The 15,823-nt window shown below is 40.2% G+C and overlaps 1 protein-coding gene across 1 annotated transcript in view; it reads right to left on the bottom strand.

The window, feature by feature from the left end:
* Positions 1-7,874: 7,874 nt before the first annotated feature.
* LOC133446441 (obg-like ATPase 1) overlaps positions 7,875-15,823 on the bottom strand; it is a 54,390-nt gene continuing 46,441 nt past the window's right edge. Inside the window, exons 8-11 of the mRNA XM_061724464.1 lie at positions 14,945-15,085; positions 14,298-14,394; positions 10,556-10,678; positions 7,875-8,555 (exon numbers count right to left, since the gene is read on the bottom strand). Of these exons, the coding sequence (XP_061580448.1) occupies positions 8,454-8,555; positions 10,556-10,678; positions 14,298-14,394; positions 14,945-15,085 (463 nt within the window). The 3' untranslated portion in view covers positions 7,875-8,453. The remainder of the gene's footprint in view (positions 8,556-10,555; positions 10,679-14,297; positions 14,395-14,944; positions 15,086-15,823) is intronic.

The following is a 15,823-nucleotide window of genomic DNA, read 5'->3' as shown; positions in this document are numbered from 1 at the left end:
GGCGTTCTGGATCAGCTGCAGCTGCCTGATAGATTTCTTGTTAAGGGCTGTAAAGATGCCATTGCAATAATCCAACCTATTGAAAATGAATGCTTGAATACGTTTTAACAATGTCTCAATACTGAACGAAATTGATCTTTGTGAAGGCTACTTGTAACAATATTGTGCATGATAGTTAGAGTTTGAAAAGTGACTGCTACCCTTTTTAAATGTAAGTAATATATTAACAAAATTCATGAAAGCTGTTTTTGTTTTGTTTTGCTTTTCTTTCCTTTTTTTTCTCTTTTTTTTAAATTAAGCCACCAATGGTGGGTTACTGATTTGAACTGTTGCCCCCCCACAAGAAGGCTGCTGGTTCAAATCCCAGCATGGGGCCTATCTGTGTGTAGTTTGCATGTTCTCCCTTCACTTGTGTGGGTTTTTCTTCTCTCACGGTTAAAAAAAGCAGTAGTAATGAGTGGCCACTTTATTAAGTGTAACAGTGTTACACATCTGTATATACCTAGATAAGTGATTGTATGTGGTGAACTATGGCCTGTCTAGGAGTGGGATCCAGCAGATCCCTGTGATTTAGAAATAAACAGATTAAGATAAGGATGGATTGACAATTAAGCTTAAAGTGTTTTATGCAGATGCTTCCTTGACTTAAAGATTGATAACAGCTCTTTCAGTAGCCGGATATATCAGACCCACATCTACAAAGATGTAGGATTGGTAAATAATCCATAGGGATTCTCCATCCAAATGGGGCGGCAACCAGCGGTTGCTTATCAAGCTGTCTTCGCTTTCGGTTGGTTGGTGATAAGATTAATCAGAGCAAGGAACAAGGTGATGTATTCAGACCAACTGGAATGAGTCAACAGGAGCATGTCATGTGGAAGAGTAAATCAACTTTTACTGTAGCCTTTCAGCAAAACAGCAACTACTTCTATTTTGCAAAGGAATGATTTGAGTGCCATCTTTTGTCTGTTTTAAAAGAAAAAGTTCAAGTCTTTAACTGCCAAAGCCAAAGTCAAATGTGCACTATTTCTCAGCTGCAGCCATTTACACTGTTTACATCCAGATTTCAACATCGCTGCTCTGCCGTCATCGTGTTAAGCCCACCCAGAGACTCCCTCTATGAAGACAGACTGATTTGTTTGGCTCCCCATGACTATTGGGCATAGTTAATGAGCTCCAACAGATGGTAGCTAGACATACCTGCAAAGCAAATTTAAATTTGCCAGCAGTATGTCGGGATTTCTCGGCTACCTTTTAACTGTAGTAAACAAACATGCTCTCCACAGCAATGTTACTGCCCTAATCTAATTCAAAAAGGAAAAATTCTTGAATATTCTTGTCCAATGTGCTAGCCTTTCGGCTTTATTCTGGTTCGATTGACTGATTGTAAATAGTATGCAATCAAACAAAAGCAGAAAAGTGGACCACTCCAAAATTGAATCATAATCTCAAATTAATTGAGCATGTATCCTTAAAATCTCCACAATTTTAATTGGAAATGTAATTACACCTTTCCCTTGGTTACCGTAACTAGTTGGAGTTACATCTATTCTGTAATTATATTTTATAACAATGTTACATAAAGGGAGAGTGTATGAAAGTATGTCAAACAAGCTACACTCTACAACTCTGATGACATATAATTATTACTTTGGGCCATTATTTATTTAACAAAATGCAAAATTAGGTCGCATAAGATTGCAAAATCAATTTTAGCCACAATTAGTAAGTAATCGTTTTCTGTTTCCCCTCTGCCACTTTATTGTGAAAAGATTTCAGGTTACTCTCCTTAACAGTCTTCCTTTTTGTTGAAGTTTTCAGATACTTGTTGATGCACAACTTTCATAAAGTCCCTTAACAGTTTCAATCACACTGGAGTTTGGACACCTTAATCCTTCTCAGCTATTCTTTTAGATTTACTGGTGTCACCAAGTTAAGCTGACCAAGTTCATGGTCAGTTTAATGACTGTGAGGCGCCCAGGTGGATACAAATGTCCACATCACAGTCCGTCCACCATTGTGTTTGACATTTAGCATGACGTTTTTGTACCTACAGTATATGCTGTACTTAATTTTCACCAAATGTGACACTCGGCATTAGGCTAAACCCTTCCACTTTGGTCTGTCCAAACAACTTGTGGTTCTTTAAAGGGAAAAGACTTTCACTTGGCAATCTTTTTAACCAAGCCATAGCCTCCTTTTGCATTATTTTCCTAATTCTGTTGGCATGAGCATTGGTATTTAACATGCCAATAAAGCTCAGTGGGGTCTGAGAGTAAGCTTTCTGTGTGTGTAATTCCTCTGAGCATTCGATGGTCTGACCTTGTGGTGAACTCGCTGGGACGTCCACCCCTGGGGAGATTGGCAGCTGTCTTGAAGGCCAGCTGTCTTGAAAAGTTCTCCACCTGTACATAACCTTTCTCACTGGAGAACAAAGGACTTCAAATTGTTTGGCATTGACCTTATGACCTTTCCCCAAATTGAAGGATAGTAGTAGTTGTTTCTCTGAGCTCATGACTGATGTCTTTCCTTGTTGGTATTGTGTCCACACACCTCTGGAAACCCTGCAGCAATGGCTTTTAGAGACAATCCGTTATTTAACTCCACCTGATTAGCAGCATCTGACTACCGCTCACCATCTTAATTCCTGCGGAAGCAGTTTAAGGGTGTGTTTAGTTTTTTACACAATGCTTCTGCATTTTGTTTTAAGTTTCATTGAATAAGTAATGGCATGTTGTGACTTGCTATGTTTTGGTTCTCATCTGAGGTTGCATAAACTTGATTTTCAGGATTTGTAAGGACTATCTGAGTATTATTTTATTGTGTCCTGACAAGCAAAACCTTAGATTTGACAGGATTTCTTTCTCCCATCAGTTCGTTTAAGAGTGCAAAAATGAAGGTAATATTTCTATAGATGATTACATGGATCTTTATCATCTCTCTTCACATTTGAAGCTCATAAATCTTTTGTGAAGGAAACCGATATCGTACTTTTGTACACAGGAACTATTTCTTCTTTGTCATCTGAAGGAATCCATGAGTTGCAATATACAAAGATCAGTAATGATCCTGATCAAACAGCTGACTTTTTGCAAGCTCTAAAATGTGCATATGTCAAAAGAAATATCTATTTTTTAAAACATAAACTAACACAAAACATGAGATTTGCATTGATTTAAAGCTGAGCTGGTGCTCTGCTATGACTGTTTATATGAGGGAATACAATACCCTGCACACATTACACTGATCTTGATATTCTCTGTATTGCTTTAAGTCACTGCTCTTAGAAAATAAGTGACATTTTCTTTTAGGATTCTGTGAAGATGTTACATATTGTTTTTTTTTTTGGTGTTTTTTACTTGATTTCTTCCCCTCCATCTGACTGCGCACATTACAACATTGTGAGAGCGAATGGAAATGAGAGCCTGCACACTATTGTATCTGCTCTGTGCTGCGACGCTATCAGAACCCCACTTCTAGGTATTATTTGTGGTGTGTCAGTTCCTCACAGCGCGTGACTGCAGTGAGGCTATTTCTCCCAACCTTCAGTTCAAACTTGGCCCATTACAGCCAGACTACAAAAGCACTTTCCGTGCACTTAGGAGCTCATGGCAGTGAATGGTGGATATTTCCAATCACTTTGCTGTCAATCTAAGTGTCAGGTAAACACAGGCCAATGGAAACAGCTTTAGAAAAACCGTGCGGGTGCAACTGTCTTACTCCAGGAGTCCTTGGAAACTTATCAACAATTTCTACAAAGACCTCCAAGTTAAAGAGGAAAGTCAAATCTCTTAAAAGCAATACACCTCGATGATGGTTGCTGCAATCTACATAGAAATGTAACTTCCATCATGTTTGTTTTAAGATGGTGAGTTGTTGTCTCCAGCTGGAGCTGCAAACAAACAAAGATGAGATTCCACCAACGGTACTCGTGTTTACTTCATGAGAAGAGTCAGCACAACAATTACTCAGTGGGAGTTTGAGAGCATCTACTAAAATTCAGGGTGTCAGGTGCAGGTAGATCCCTCAACAGCGAATCTCGGGCCCTTTGCATGAACATGGAACTTTTCTCTGTCATTTTCTATTTCAACATTATTCAGTTGCAAACACTACCCTTCATTAACAAGGCGCTGTGAAATTATGAACAAGAAATTAACGGCAAAAATATTGGTATTCAGTCCCAGAACCATTTCTCAGTGAGAGCTTACATGGCTGTCATGACGCATTGCAAGAAGAAAAAAAAAAAGAAGAAGAAAAAAATAGAGTCCACAATGGCTGAGTGTTTCATATTAACATATTGACAGTTGTTTTCATGAAGACCAGTCCAAGAGAGTGACCCCACTGAGAGAAACTGCCCTACTGGAGGCTCTGTAAATGGGACCTGAGAGAGAAAATTGAAACTGGTGCAGGATGAGGACATGTGGACAGAATACCAAATGTGTGCTACATACAAGTCTGAAACAAAAGCAATCATACTCTTCTCCGTCTAACGTAAAGAGACGTATACATAGTATGCTAATAATGCTGGACAAGAAGCTTGTGGCAGTAATAACTCGCACGCCTATGACGGCACCGTTAATGATGAGCTACATATAAGGATACTGGAACATATTCCGCTATCAAGACGTCTTCCTCGGGGACGGCCTTGCTTATGTCAACAAGCTAAAGCCAAACCATAATCTGCACATACTGGTTCCATAAGGGCTGCCTGCAGCCCAGATGTGTCGTCTACTGAAAACGTTTAGCAGATTAGGAAACGAAGAAATATGACAAAAGAGGCTTCAAACTATTGAGCGGCTGAACTCCTCCGTTGTGCAACTTTAAGCAGTTGGTCTCCTCAGCTCCTGAACACTTACAACAGGCTTTTAAAAGAAGAGGTGATGCAGGACAGGGCCCAAACTCTTTGAAATGTGTCAGTTGGGATAACATTTTAAATTGGCTTAGGCCTATATGTTTCTCCTTTTCATATAAAATGTACATTTTAATGTGTCATAACTTTAGTTTCGCTGTAGGGTTAGATCATCTCTTGTTTTCCATGCACAACTATACATTTGGTTATATGTGTGTGCTGAAATGTTCATTGAAACAAAGTGGACACTTTTTTAAGTAAGACGGTACTGAGGTGATCACACAAATACAATTCCACGTTTCAATGCTGAGGCAGAGGAGTTGCATCAGACTGAATCGTATTCTGTTTCTATTACTCTGACTCCTCTGTGTTTGCACACAACGAGGAGAAAAGGTAAGGAATACCTCTCAGTACATCGTGGTTCTGTGCATCACTTTCAGCTCTAACCGGAAAAGTGAAAAACGTAATTTAATTTGCACCTTTATGATCATGTTGAATTAAACTTGATTGTGCAGGTGCTCATATTAAAGTGACAACCGTGAATATGTGCACAGTGCAGGCAGCCCATTTGAACAGGCAGGTAAAAGTGAAAGGGCGGTGCTGCAAAAAGAGCACATTGTGCTGCAATAAACATGTATGGTGCAGGAAGGATGTGTGGGTTTGTATTCTCATTGTAATAGCTGTGTGTTGAAAAAACACTGCAAATGAGATCAAACCGAGCTGCATTTTGGTGACTATGATAACATAAATGCAGAATAATGATAACAACAAACCTGTTGTTCAAAAACTGATACAATGAGAAATGATTTCTGTGGCACTGCAGACAGAGAAGCAGTGAAACAAAACTCCACAGGGTGAATTAAACACTCCACTCCGTCAAAGCTTACTTTCAGCTGTTTACGGCATTCCTTTCACTCAGCAATGCAGTGACAATATCCCAACCTCCCAACAGTGACAACAATCAATCAAAGTAGAGTGGTAGTATAACACCAACGAGGGGAAATTGTTGCATAAACCCTCATATGTGAACATCAGCTGTTATTTTCTTTAGATCCTGGTTTCTGTATTGACTGGTTAAAGATATAAGCGGCAGGCAGAGACATCACACAATAGGAACAATTTCAACATGGCAACGCTTTCATTGTCATCTAAAATAGAGATGATTTCCTCTCTGTAATAATATGAAATAGTTTTTGTTTAACAACCAATGAACTTCCCAAAACAGTCCCCCGTGCGTCGTTACTTCCCTGAACAATGCCACATGTTTATTTGTTATAACTCCTACATTAAAAGAGAAAGAAAATCTTTAAAGGTCTTTGGTGAGAGTGTGATTTATAACTGTCTGTTTGGTTAAGTGTGTGTTTTAAAGCCAGCTCCGTGGTTTGATGCCACTGTGGTTTGCCTCGGGCCAGAGTGGCACCACTTGATTGATGACGCTGACAGAAGACATCTACAGATATGCTGCCACATTTTTGGGCTCGTTTTTGTGAATAGCGTTGAGATGCTTTTGCAATCTGCTTTATCTACGTCGCACGATGACGTTTACAAACGTTTACGGCAGCCTACCTGTAAATGCATACCCTTTTTTTAGCGGGGGGGGGATTATGTTTAGGTACACTTATACATGCATTTGTACATCTGAAATGTGCCCATGAAGTCGGGACAAAAACAGATATGCAAACAGTTTATAGTCAATCAAAACCTGTCCTCCCATGACAACAAAATCTTTGGTATCAAAACCTAAAACAGCTCGATGAGGATGTGCTTCCAGAGCAAGGGACTTTTTTTTTCTTTTTTCTTTTCTTTTGCATGGTGTTTTGATTCTAAATAGCTTTATTACTTGCCCAGAAAAGATTTATTGACATTTTATGAAAAACAAAATTCTCCAAGCCCCAGACCACTGGGAAGAGCTCATCAATCTCCGAGCCTCAAAACTGCAGCAGATGAATAATCTTCAGAGAGGGGTTTAGGCTGGCCAACACCACCCAGAGAGGAATGCAAAAACAGTTTTGTCTCAAACCCTCATTGTTGCTCTCTGGAGGATTTTTATGGTTTCACTTTAACTAAAAAAAAAATAAAAAAGAAAAGAAAAGTCAGCTAAAGCTTGTTGTAGAATTATATATAATATGAGAGTGTCTGTTCTTCCTCTGCTGCATGATATTTGATTGATTAATATCAGTGGTTAGCTCAAAGCATAAAATAGGCTTAATGTTATTTGATGAACATGTTTTCATCTGCCATTCTTTTTAAATAACCACAATAAACACCATCCTATATTTTGCCATTGATCTCAAACCTTAAAGACTATAATCCACCTTATTTCCATGACAAACACTATGCTTTGTCGTGCTAGCTCAGGCTCCATAAACCATCCCATCCAAAACTTGGATATGCAATACTCTCTCAGTAAAATGACCATTTTTATTCAATCTTTTCGTTCCCATCAAATGGCTTTTTTTTGTCTCCTTTTTCCCCCCCCCTCTGCAGTCCTAATGGTTACAAGACTTTCAGCGAAGCACCGCTGATCTACAGCTCTTTTGTTCGGACTCCCACTGAGAACACAATCTTACTCTGGAGCACAGCGGCTGCAGCCGTACAATTCCATCAGCATAAATGCTTCACAAACACTTACACACAAAGTATAGGGGCGAGAAAAACAACACTACTTCACACAACAGGATTTTTTTCTTCTCCTTTTTAGGCTGTACTTGTGGATTGTGTCAACTTCTATTTTCATGCTAAACTGAATATTGCCCCCTTTTTGGTCAATACAGTATATGGCATGAATTAATATTCCTTTTATCCATTTTATCTGTTTGTATTTATCCTCGTTCTTCAGGAAAAGTAACATGAGACATGAAAAACTGTTGAGATTTCAGGATTGTAGATGGGCTCTGGTATGAGTGTCTGAGTGAGAAGATATATAATGTAATTAAAAAAAATGTCAATGAAAGGGTAGCTCAATCTCTTTGGAAATATTTATTGAAACTGATCGCTTTCTTTGGCACGGGCACCTGCATCCTGCAAACACCCTTCCAAAATCAGCATCACTTATTTAATTATAACCGTCCCCCTTTATGCTACAGTCAGTGTCAGATATGTCTTTTAATTCTCTAATCAGTGGTCGGCAGGACCGCTATCACCATCGCCATACAGCCTCCCACTCAATACAGACATCCCAAAACACACACAGACGGGGTTTTTTTTTGGTCAAATGTTTTATTGAGTGTAGACATCTGGCCTACTGTAAAACATGCATTATCTGCAGAAGGGGGAGAGGAGCAGGTGGCATTGTCCCCACTGTCAGCTGTGTCAGTGTTGGCACCCGTGATGGAGATTAATGAAGTATCTGGAGAGTAATATGCTCCTTCAAATGCTGCTACAATTTGGAGTGGGGGGCAGTCCTGATCTTAAATAAGCTCAACTGTCACAGAGTCCACTGAGCCTGGGCTTCGGCACGTGAGGTGGGACTTGATCTTAAAGGATGGAAAACAGAGTTGAAAAATGTATCTGTGTATCTGCCCCAAGTAACAACAACAACAACAACAACAGAAAAAAGGACAGAAAAGTCAGTTATGTAAAGAAACATATCATTCTTATTGAGTCATTTCTTCTTTGGCGCGTTTGGTGCGTTGAATTTGAAGAAGATGATGTCTCCATCTTCAACAATGTAGTTCCGTCCCTGTTGTCTGTATTTCCCAGCAGACTGTAAATAAACCAAAAAAAGCTGAATTAAAGTAAAAGCAAAAGCAAAACATGGTTTTGTTGTAGGGATAATGTGTGGATCTTATATGTAATGCATGACATGGCCTGTATTTTGTAAATAAAAGCTTAAAGTAGTCGTGCAGGATTAGTATCCAGCCTATTTTGTTGCTTACAATAATTTAAGTGCACTTGCAAATGTCACACTCTTGTTTGTCTGCGCACACGCGTGCACACACAATTGCGTGCATGCTTTGCACATGGGGTGCCTGAATTCCCACTGAGTAAGTAATCCTCTCCTCTGCCCATTTCAATTTCATGCCCAAGCACAAAATGTTAATAAGTCTTTGATTACAACAGTATGAAACTTCTCAAGGAAACTAAATAAGTTCTAACATTTCTTTTGTATACAGTAAGTGTTTGTTCTCGTTCCCGGCAAACTTGAAATAATTGACTTGAAGTGCTAATACAGACAGGTTTATGCATTCTGGTTCTGCACAGCGCACAATTAATTAGAAGAATCAATGTCCCTTTAAATGCTCAGGAGACCATTTAATCCAAGCTCAATACCACCAGAAACACTGGGTGGATGGAGAGGGAGACAGGGGAAGAAAAAAAAAAATCAATGGCTATTTGTGATTCCTGAGTATGTATTAAACCAGACACGTCTAACTGGTTCATTTGCACTTGAAAGCAGCCATCTGGAGCAGCAAGCTTGGCTTAAGCAGATATGATTACTAATAATGTGATATCCCCGTACACTGGCCCTATTCAGGCAGCTTATTCCCACAACTGGCATTAAATAGCACAGACTTTAATGCCACAGTCAGAAACGCTCCATGTTCTTCTGAGGCTCAAAAAAGGATTAGTAAGAGAGCATGCAGTAAGGACCTGACACTCAGATCTCAACCTCGGATAACAATGGCCAAACCCCCCCTGAGACTGATGCATTTCACTCGCTCTTAGCAGCTTATGGAGAGTGCTGGACAATACTCTGCTGCTGCATTAAATATCAAATATTTATGTAAAAAAAAAAAAAAGATTTGAATAGTAAGGAGATTTAAATGTTTTTTTTAGTGCTTCCTTCTACACCGGTCCCTGTGGGCCTTTTGTACCACCATAATTACATTAGCTCAGTCTGTAAGTGGGTGCATGCAGTGGATGGCGCTGATAGAGGAACTGCAGCGACTTGGCTTACAGCTGCTGCACAGCAAAGTTAGTCACTTCTGATCTAATTTAATTAACCGGGAATTCAACTGAGATTCTTCTTTTTTTTTGTCTTTGCAGACTTGTCCCACATTGTTAAATAGCTGAGTTCTAACTCATGCTATCATCTTACCCATTCTAAAAATTAAACTTGATGCAGGCAAGGAAAAGCACTTTGATGCATTTTGCAGTGCACTGCCTGTAGTTAGAGCCCCGGTTATTGTCTTCACCAATTCACCATGAAATCAGTCATTACATTTGACAGGAGTGTGCACATGAACAACCCACAGCACAGTTAAAAGGTCAAAACAAACACTGGCCATAATAAAAAAAGATATGCAAGCCATATTCCTGCGCTGCCCATCCATGAAGCAGTACTTATTTGAGAAATTTCACACTTTATTTAACTTGCCGCTTTATATCACTGTCACACGCCTTGCAGCGGCTCGGGGATTTGGCTGGAGAGCTCTGAGCTAACAGCGCACTCTATAGATCTGATAAATGCCTGGTGAGGTGAAGAAGTGCTTCCTCTCTGAGCGACTGTGCCGAGCCACGAGCGAGAACTACCATCAGCCAGTTAAGACACATTGTGATAAAGATATGCACAGCTGGAGCACAATGGCAGTGTTTAGAGCCAGAATCAGTTGACTTGTCAGGAGTGGTGCTGGAGTGTGTGCAGTAATTTCTTCCCGCGAGTAAAGGTGAAGAGCAGTTTTCAGTGGAAGCTGCGTGCTGACTGTCAGCTTCACTGATCACATGAGACTTCCCCTCATCTCCTATGGCACCCTGACTGCTCACCTTGGCAGCGTTCTCGCTGCCTTCTTCTTTAAAATCCTGGAATTTCATTACTTCTGCCATAATGAAGCCCTTCTCGAAGTCTGTGTGGATCTTCCCCGCAGCCTGCGGAGCCTTAGTTCCTTTCTGTCACAAGGAGAGGAAAAGAGAGGACAAATGAATTGTTTTGGAGAAGATGGATTACAGCATGCAAGAGACATGGTGTTTGATCCGGCGATAAGGCCGCGATCGCGCCAGGGGGTGTTTCTCAGACGGGGGTATTCTTGCTTCAGTCTTGATTTTCTGGATAGCTTTTCCACTCGGCTGTGCCCTGCTTGGGACAGCTTGGACACCGATAAGGACCCGGGGTTGCTATCAATGCCTTCTGATTCCCATTCCGTGGTGGTATTGATTTCTCTCCAAGCAATCTTGCCTCATTGTGGGTCGCTGCTCAGCTGTCTGGTCATGACAGCAAGAAGACTCAGTGTTGCAGTGAAAGGCCGGGACGCTACAGAGCTCACTGCATCGGGCCTTACGGTTGTGACACGCCAGAGTTTGGTCATTCAGGTTCATTTTCAACCCCCTGCAAATATTGCACTGTGGTAGATGCAAGTACTATAAACTACTGTATCTGAATTTAGGCTGTATAGGTTTTTTTTTCAAATTAAGATTTGGCTTTTAAAGGTTCATCTTAAAAGGTTTATTAGTTTTATTAAAATGCTGCACCTTAAGCCGCCTGTAACACTCCATAACACAACTGCTGACTGATAAAATGTGCAATTTATATGCACCGAAAGAATACACGCAGAAATGACAAATGACCCAAATAAGTGACGTGGCCGCTGTGCATCATTATGACTCGTACCTGTCGACCTGCTCGCTCTCCTTTCTGCTCCGCAGCCTCCTGCTCAGGAGCTGTTGAGCAGTTTTAATTATGTATATAATCACGCAGGGGTCAACATATTTCATTCCACAAGAATGATGCGTATTTAATGACTCTAATGCATTACCATCTATTTGCAATCTCATTGACGGAGTACTTGTGAGTCTAACTACCATTAATCAGCATCAAGGTTTGTCTATCTGGAGGAAAAAAAATAGATTAAGGGAGGGATTTTTTTCATATGGTGCATCCACATTGTCCTAGTTAAGAGCTACGCAGGGCAGGCTGATAGATAATGGTCACCTCGAGGCTGCCTAATAAAGCATGTTAAAGGACTTAGGAACACGACATTACTGAGCGTAGTTTTTACAATGCAAGATGTATTGGCTTAATACAGTTACTCAGTGATGCTTACCTGACTAAATGCCCCTCACACACAATCAAGGCTGGCTGTAATTATTTATCTGTTGAGGAGAAGGAGCTTGTTTTGGAGGATGCCTTTGAAGTGTTTTGGGGCTTTTCTGTAAATAGCGAGGACATCAGTCACGATGAGATGATGCACGCGTGAACTCGGTGATGTCATCCGTCTGAAACGTAATATTTCCTGTGCGAAGAAAGAGGCAACGAGCTCACCTTCTCCTCCAAAGTCTGAGGAGCTTTTTATTGGATGAGTTCCATTTGATCAAAATGTATTATTAATCCGATATGACATTGGTTGATCTTGAGGTCAAAGTTATTCAATTGTGAATTTAAAAAAAAGAAAGCTTTATTTTCTATGTTGGTAATCCCTGGCACAATTAGATTCTGAAAACTCTTTACTTACCTCATTTTACCCTCCTGGATGAAAAACCCATCGTTATTAAATTTACATCAGCATTGCATCATTATTTTCTATGATTCAGACTCTAAAGATGGAGGGTATCACATTCTGTAATCATAAAGTTTTCATGTTTGGTCAACACACATTTAAACCACACGAGGATGAGTGATATTTGCATCTGCATGTTTATCATATCCATGTTTATCTTCCTGTTGGGGTGAGTTTGGGGGGGTTGTGTGATTTGGAGGTTTGTTGATGGGGTAAGTGGATAAGTTGGGGTTCACTGGGAAATGCCCCTCTGAGTTTGCTCTATTCGGTCAACTTGGCCTTGACTTGAACAGCCGCTGCTCACAGTTCTTCTTCAGCCCTGCTGACATTTCTGAACCCTCTTATTTGTACCCATAACTTTTTTTTTTTAACTAACATATTTATCACCAGCACCTGCGATGAAGCACCTGTAATTTCGTTGTGTATGAACAATGACAACAAAGAATCTTGAATCTTGAATAACTACTATGATCGTACAAGATGAGTAAGGAAAAGTTTTTAATTATTTTGTAAGGAATGAACTCCACTCCAGTTACTAACCACAAAACGACCTTGTGTTGCTGTCGGAATATCGGGGACATATAGTGCGAGATGTGCAGTATGAAACCACTTAAATCTTGAGAATAAAACAGGACTTTAAGTCATCCATGACGTCTGCCAGTGGGTATTCATTTCATTTTAGTAAAAAAAAAATCTTTATACTATTTACTGAAAAGAAAATCACCTGTTGCAAAAATTGCATTCTATTTGCATTTATGGATAAATTAAATGTTAATATAAAGACTAATTTCTAGCATCTACGGTAATATTTCCAGCTGATATAGTGAGTAATCTTGATGATAAGTTTGAAATACCGGCTACAATGTTGTTTATTTGGCACACTCTGGTGCCATGTTGTACACTAAGAAAATACTAAAAACAAAACACTCTTAACAGCTCTTAAAAATTTCCAATTCATCGTGTTATAAAAGAAGCCAAAAAAAAAAAACCTGTGTTTGCAGCCTCTTGTAGCTTCTTGTGTAAGCTCTTTCTGTCTCCATGCAAAGTTTAAACAAGTTTAAAAGTCACATGATTTTTTTTATTTTATTTTAGAATTCCCTATGATTATTGTTTTCAAAGAAACATGCTTTATTGCTGCCTATTTAAAGATTTTGAACAAACTGCCTTCCAAACAGTGAACAAAGCCATAGTCGCGAACTAAGCAATAATGATCTGTTTGGTGACAAGTTCTTTGAAAAGATGTTATTTTGGAAAATTGCAAATGCATTTTCAAGTGGATATGCCGAATATATACCACGGAAATCATTCTGTATTGTAACAGTTTGAGTGTCCAGATGCCTGCGACAATGACACATTGTTAAGTTATTTAGAGTTTATCTTAAACTACCAATATTCATTTACAAAAATGCTGCTCGGTCAAATATCTTATTACACCTGAACTTTTATCTGCTCGAGGAAAGAAGAAAAAAACACACACAATACCAACATGCAAAGCCAACATCTGTATTGATGTAAATCCTGAGATCCCATTGCACAAAGCTGTTGGCGGGCTGGGCTCGGTAAACTGAGACACACAGGGAGGAGGAGCCCCCAGCAAGGCCCACAAACAGTCGAATGAAAAGCGACATCAATTTTGGCACAGACAACCTCCGTCACACAGATTAGGCAGGCACAATGCACGGGCTCCTTATCTCCAGCGGCAGGAGGAGGGCAGGCAGATCTGCACAGGATGGAAACATTCTCATGGACGTAATGGGCAAAATCAATTGTTGCCCTCCTCAATCAATGTGGCCCCCACTTTCACCGTTCAGCAGCTCACCAGTAATTGAAGTTATCCTTGGTCTGTAATGACTAGCTAAAGCACAACCATGACAAAGTTGAAAGTGTGTGATATCAGTGAAGGGGCCAGCAGGGTGGAACAGGGGGATAGTATATATGTGTGTGTGTGTGTGTGTGTGTGTTTGTGTCCGTGCGTCTGGTACACACCCTCACACTCGCAGGCAGCTGGCTCTTACCCGAATGGTCCAGGCACGGACCTCATCTGGACCAGCGGTGAAGAAGTACTCCAGCTGCAGGGCAGCGTAGCCTGCCTTGATGATCTTGCTCAGCACGCTGGCGAAGAGAAATATCAGCCTGAATTGAGGGGTCTGAACCATTTCAGTATTCTTTATTGCCTCTGATCCCTCGACAAAGTTCACTTTGGCGGCGAGGCGCCATTCATTTCAATATAAACTCATTAAGTGCATAAGATGGGTCACTTCGTTTCACATAAGACATTCAACTCTCCAATGGCTCCCGTGATTAATTGGAACACTTGTAGACTCATTTAACATTTTTAAGAATTCAACCCGATGCCTCATTTTGTGCTGAGAGGGAGAAAAAAAAATCTCTGCTGTCACAATTTTTCTCTCCACAGAGGTTTTCACAGGAGAACAATAAACCCAAAATGGCCAAGTTATAATTATACCTACAGATGACAGATGACAGTTAAAAACTTAATTTAGAGGAAAACCCTGTGACTGAGTTGTTCAGTAAGAAGAGGGATCCTTTGCTTTATAATGGTAATTACTCTGCCATTTATTATTCTATCAGCACATGTAATTAAAGGAGTGCATAGGACACAGCTGATAATAAAGTGTGGGGAGACTGAATGCTAATTAACCTCTGCGTCTTGTGCTCCGTGCAGTACTTCTGGCTCTCCTCCTCACTCCTGTCCTGCAGCTGGCTCTCCAGGTTCCCGCTGAAGGGGATGACCAAGGCTCCCGGGTCGTGACTGTCCACCCACTCCTTGATTTTCACCAACCTGTCGGGAAACAGCAGCCGCGGAGCTCGGTGGAGGGCTTGATCGATGTGGAAGTATTAGTCAAGGACTGGAGCATGCATATTCATGGTCGCAGCTGGGAACAATAGGGTTTGCAGGAGACTGCAGGTTTAAAAGACAGCTTGAAAAGGACATTTCAGCTGGAAACTTTAAAAGAAAATCCTTAATAAAATAAGATACAAAAGAAAGATACTGAGTGGGACTTGGTAGATTTGAGAGAGGCTCACCAGACGACAGTGAGGGAAAAAAAAGATGTTATAGTTTGTTTCTGTTGCACCATATTTGTTAAATCTGCAGATCAGAATGCCTTAAATGAGGACCACTCACAAGCTGTGATGATGCTGCTAATTTCGCTCCAGTTTGCAGTTTTGGAGGAAGTGGAAACGTCAGTTTTGTGACGTTGATGGAATCTCACTCTGGCCTGGTGATAAGACTAAAGAGATGATTCGGATTTAAGACACCTAAAAGAGTCTCTACAGGTCTCATTTCTTTACCCACATATATAGCTTTCAGAAAAGCACCCTGCAAATGACAGGTGATTGATTATTTAAGTAAAATTGTTTCATTTAAAGGGGACCTATTATGGCATCTAATACCTATTTTAAACAGGCCTTGAATGTCTTAAAAACAAGCTTTTGATTGTTTTTGCTAAATAAATTAGAAATTCAGCCTCTGAGCCATGTCTTTATCTTACCATTCTCTAACCTCATTCTCTATGTG

This window comes from Cololabis saira, chromosome 6 (assembly GCF_033807715.1).
Source record: "Cololabis saira isolate AMF1-May2022 chromosome 6, fColSai1.1, whole genome shotgun sequence".
Lineage (NCBI taxonomy): Eukaryota > Metazoa > Chordata > Actinopteri > Beloniformes > Belonidae > Cololabis > Cololabis saira.
This window is presented reverse-complemented; position numbering and strand designations above follow the sequence as displayed.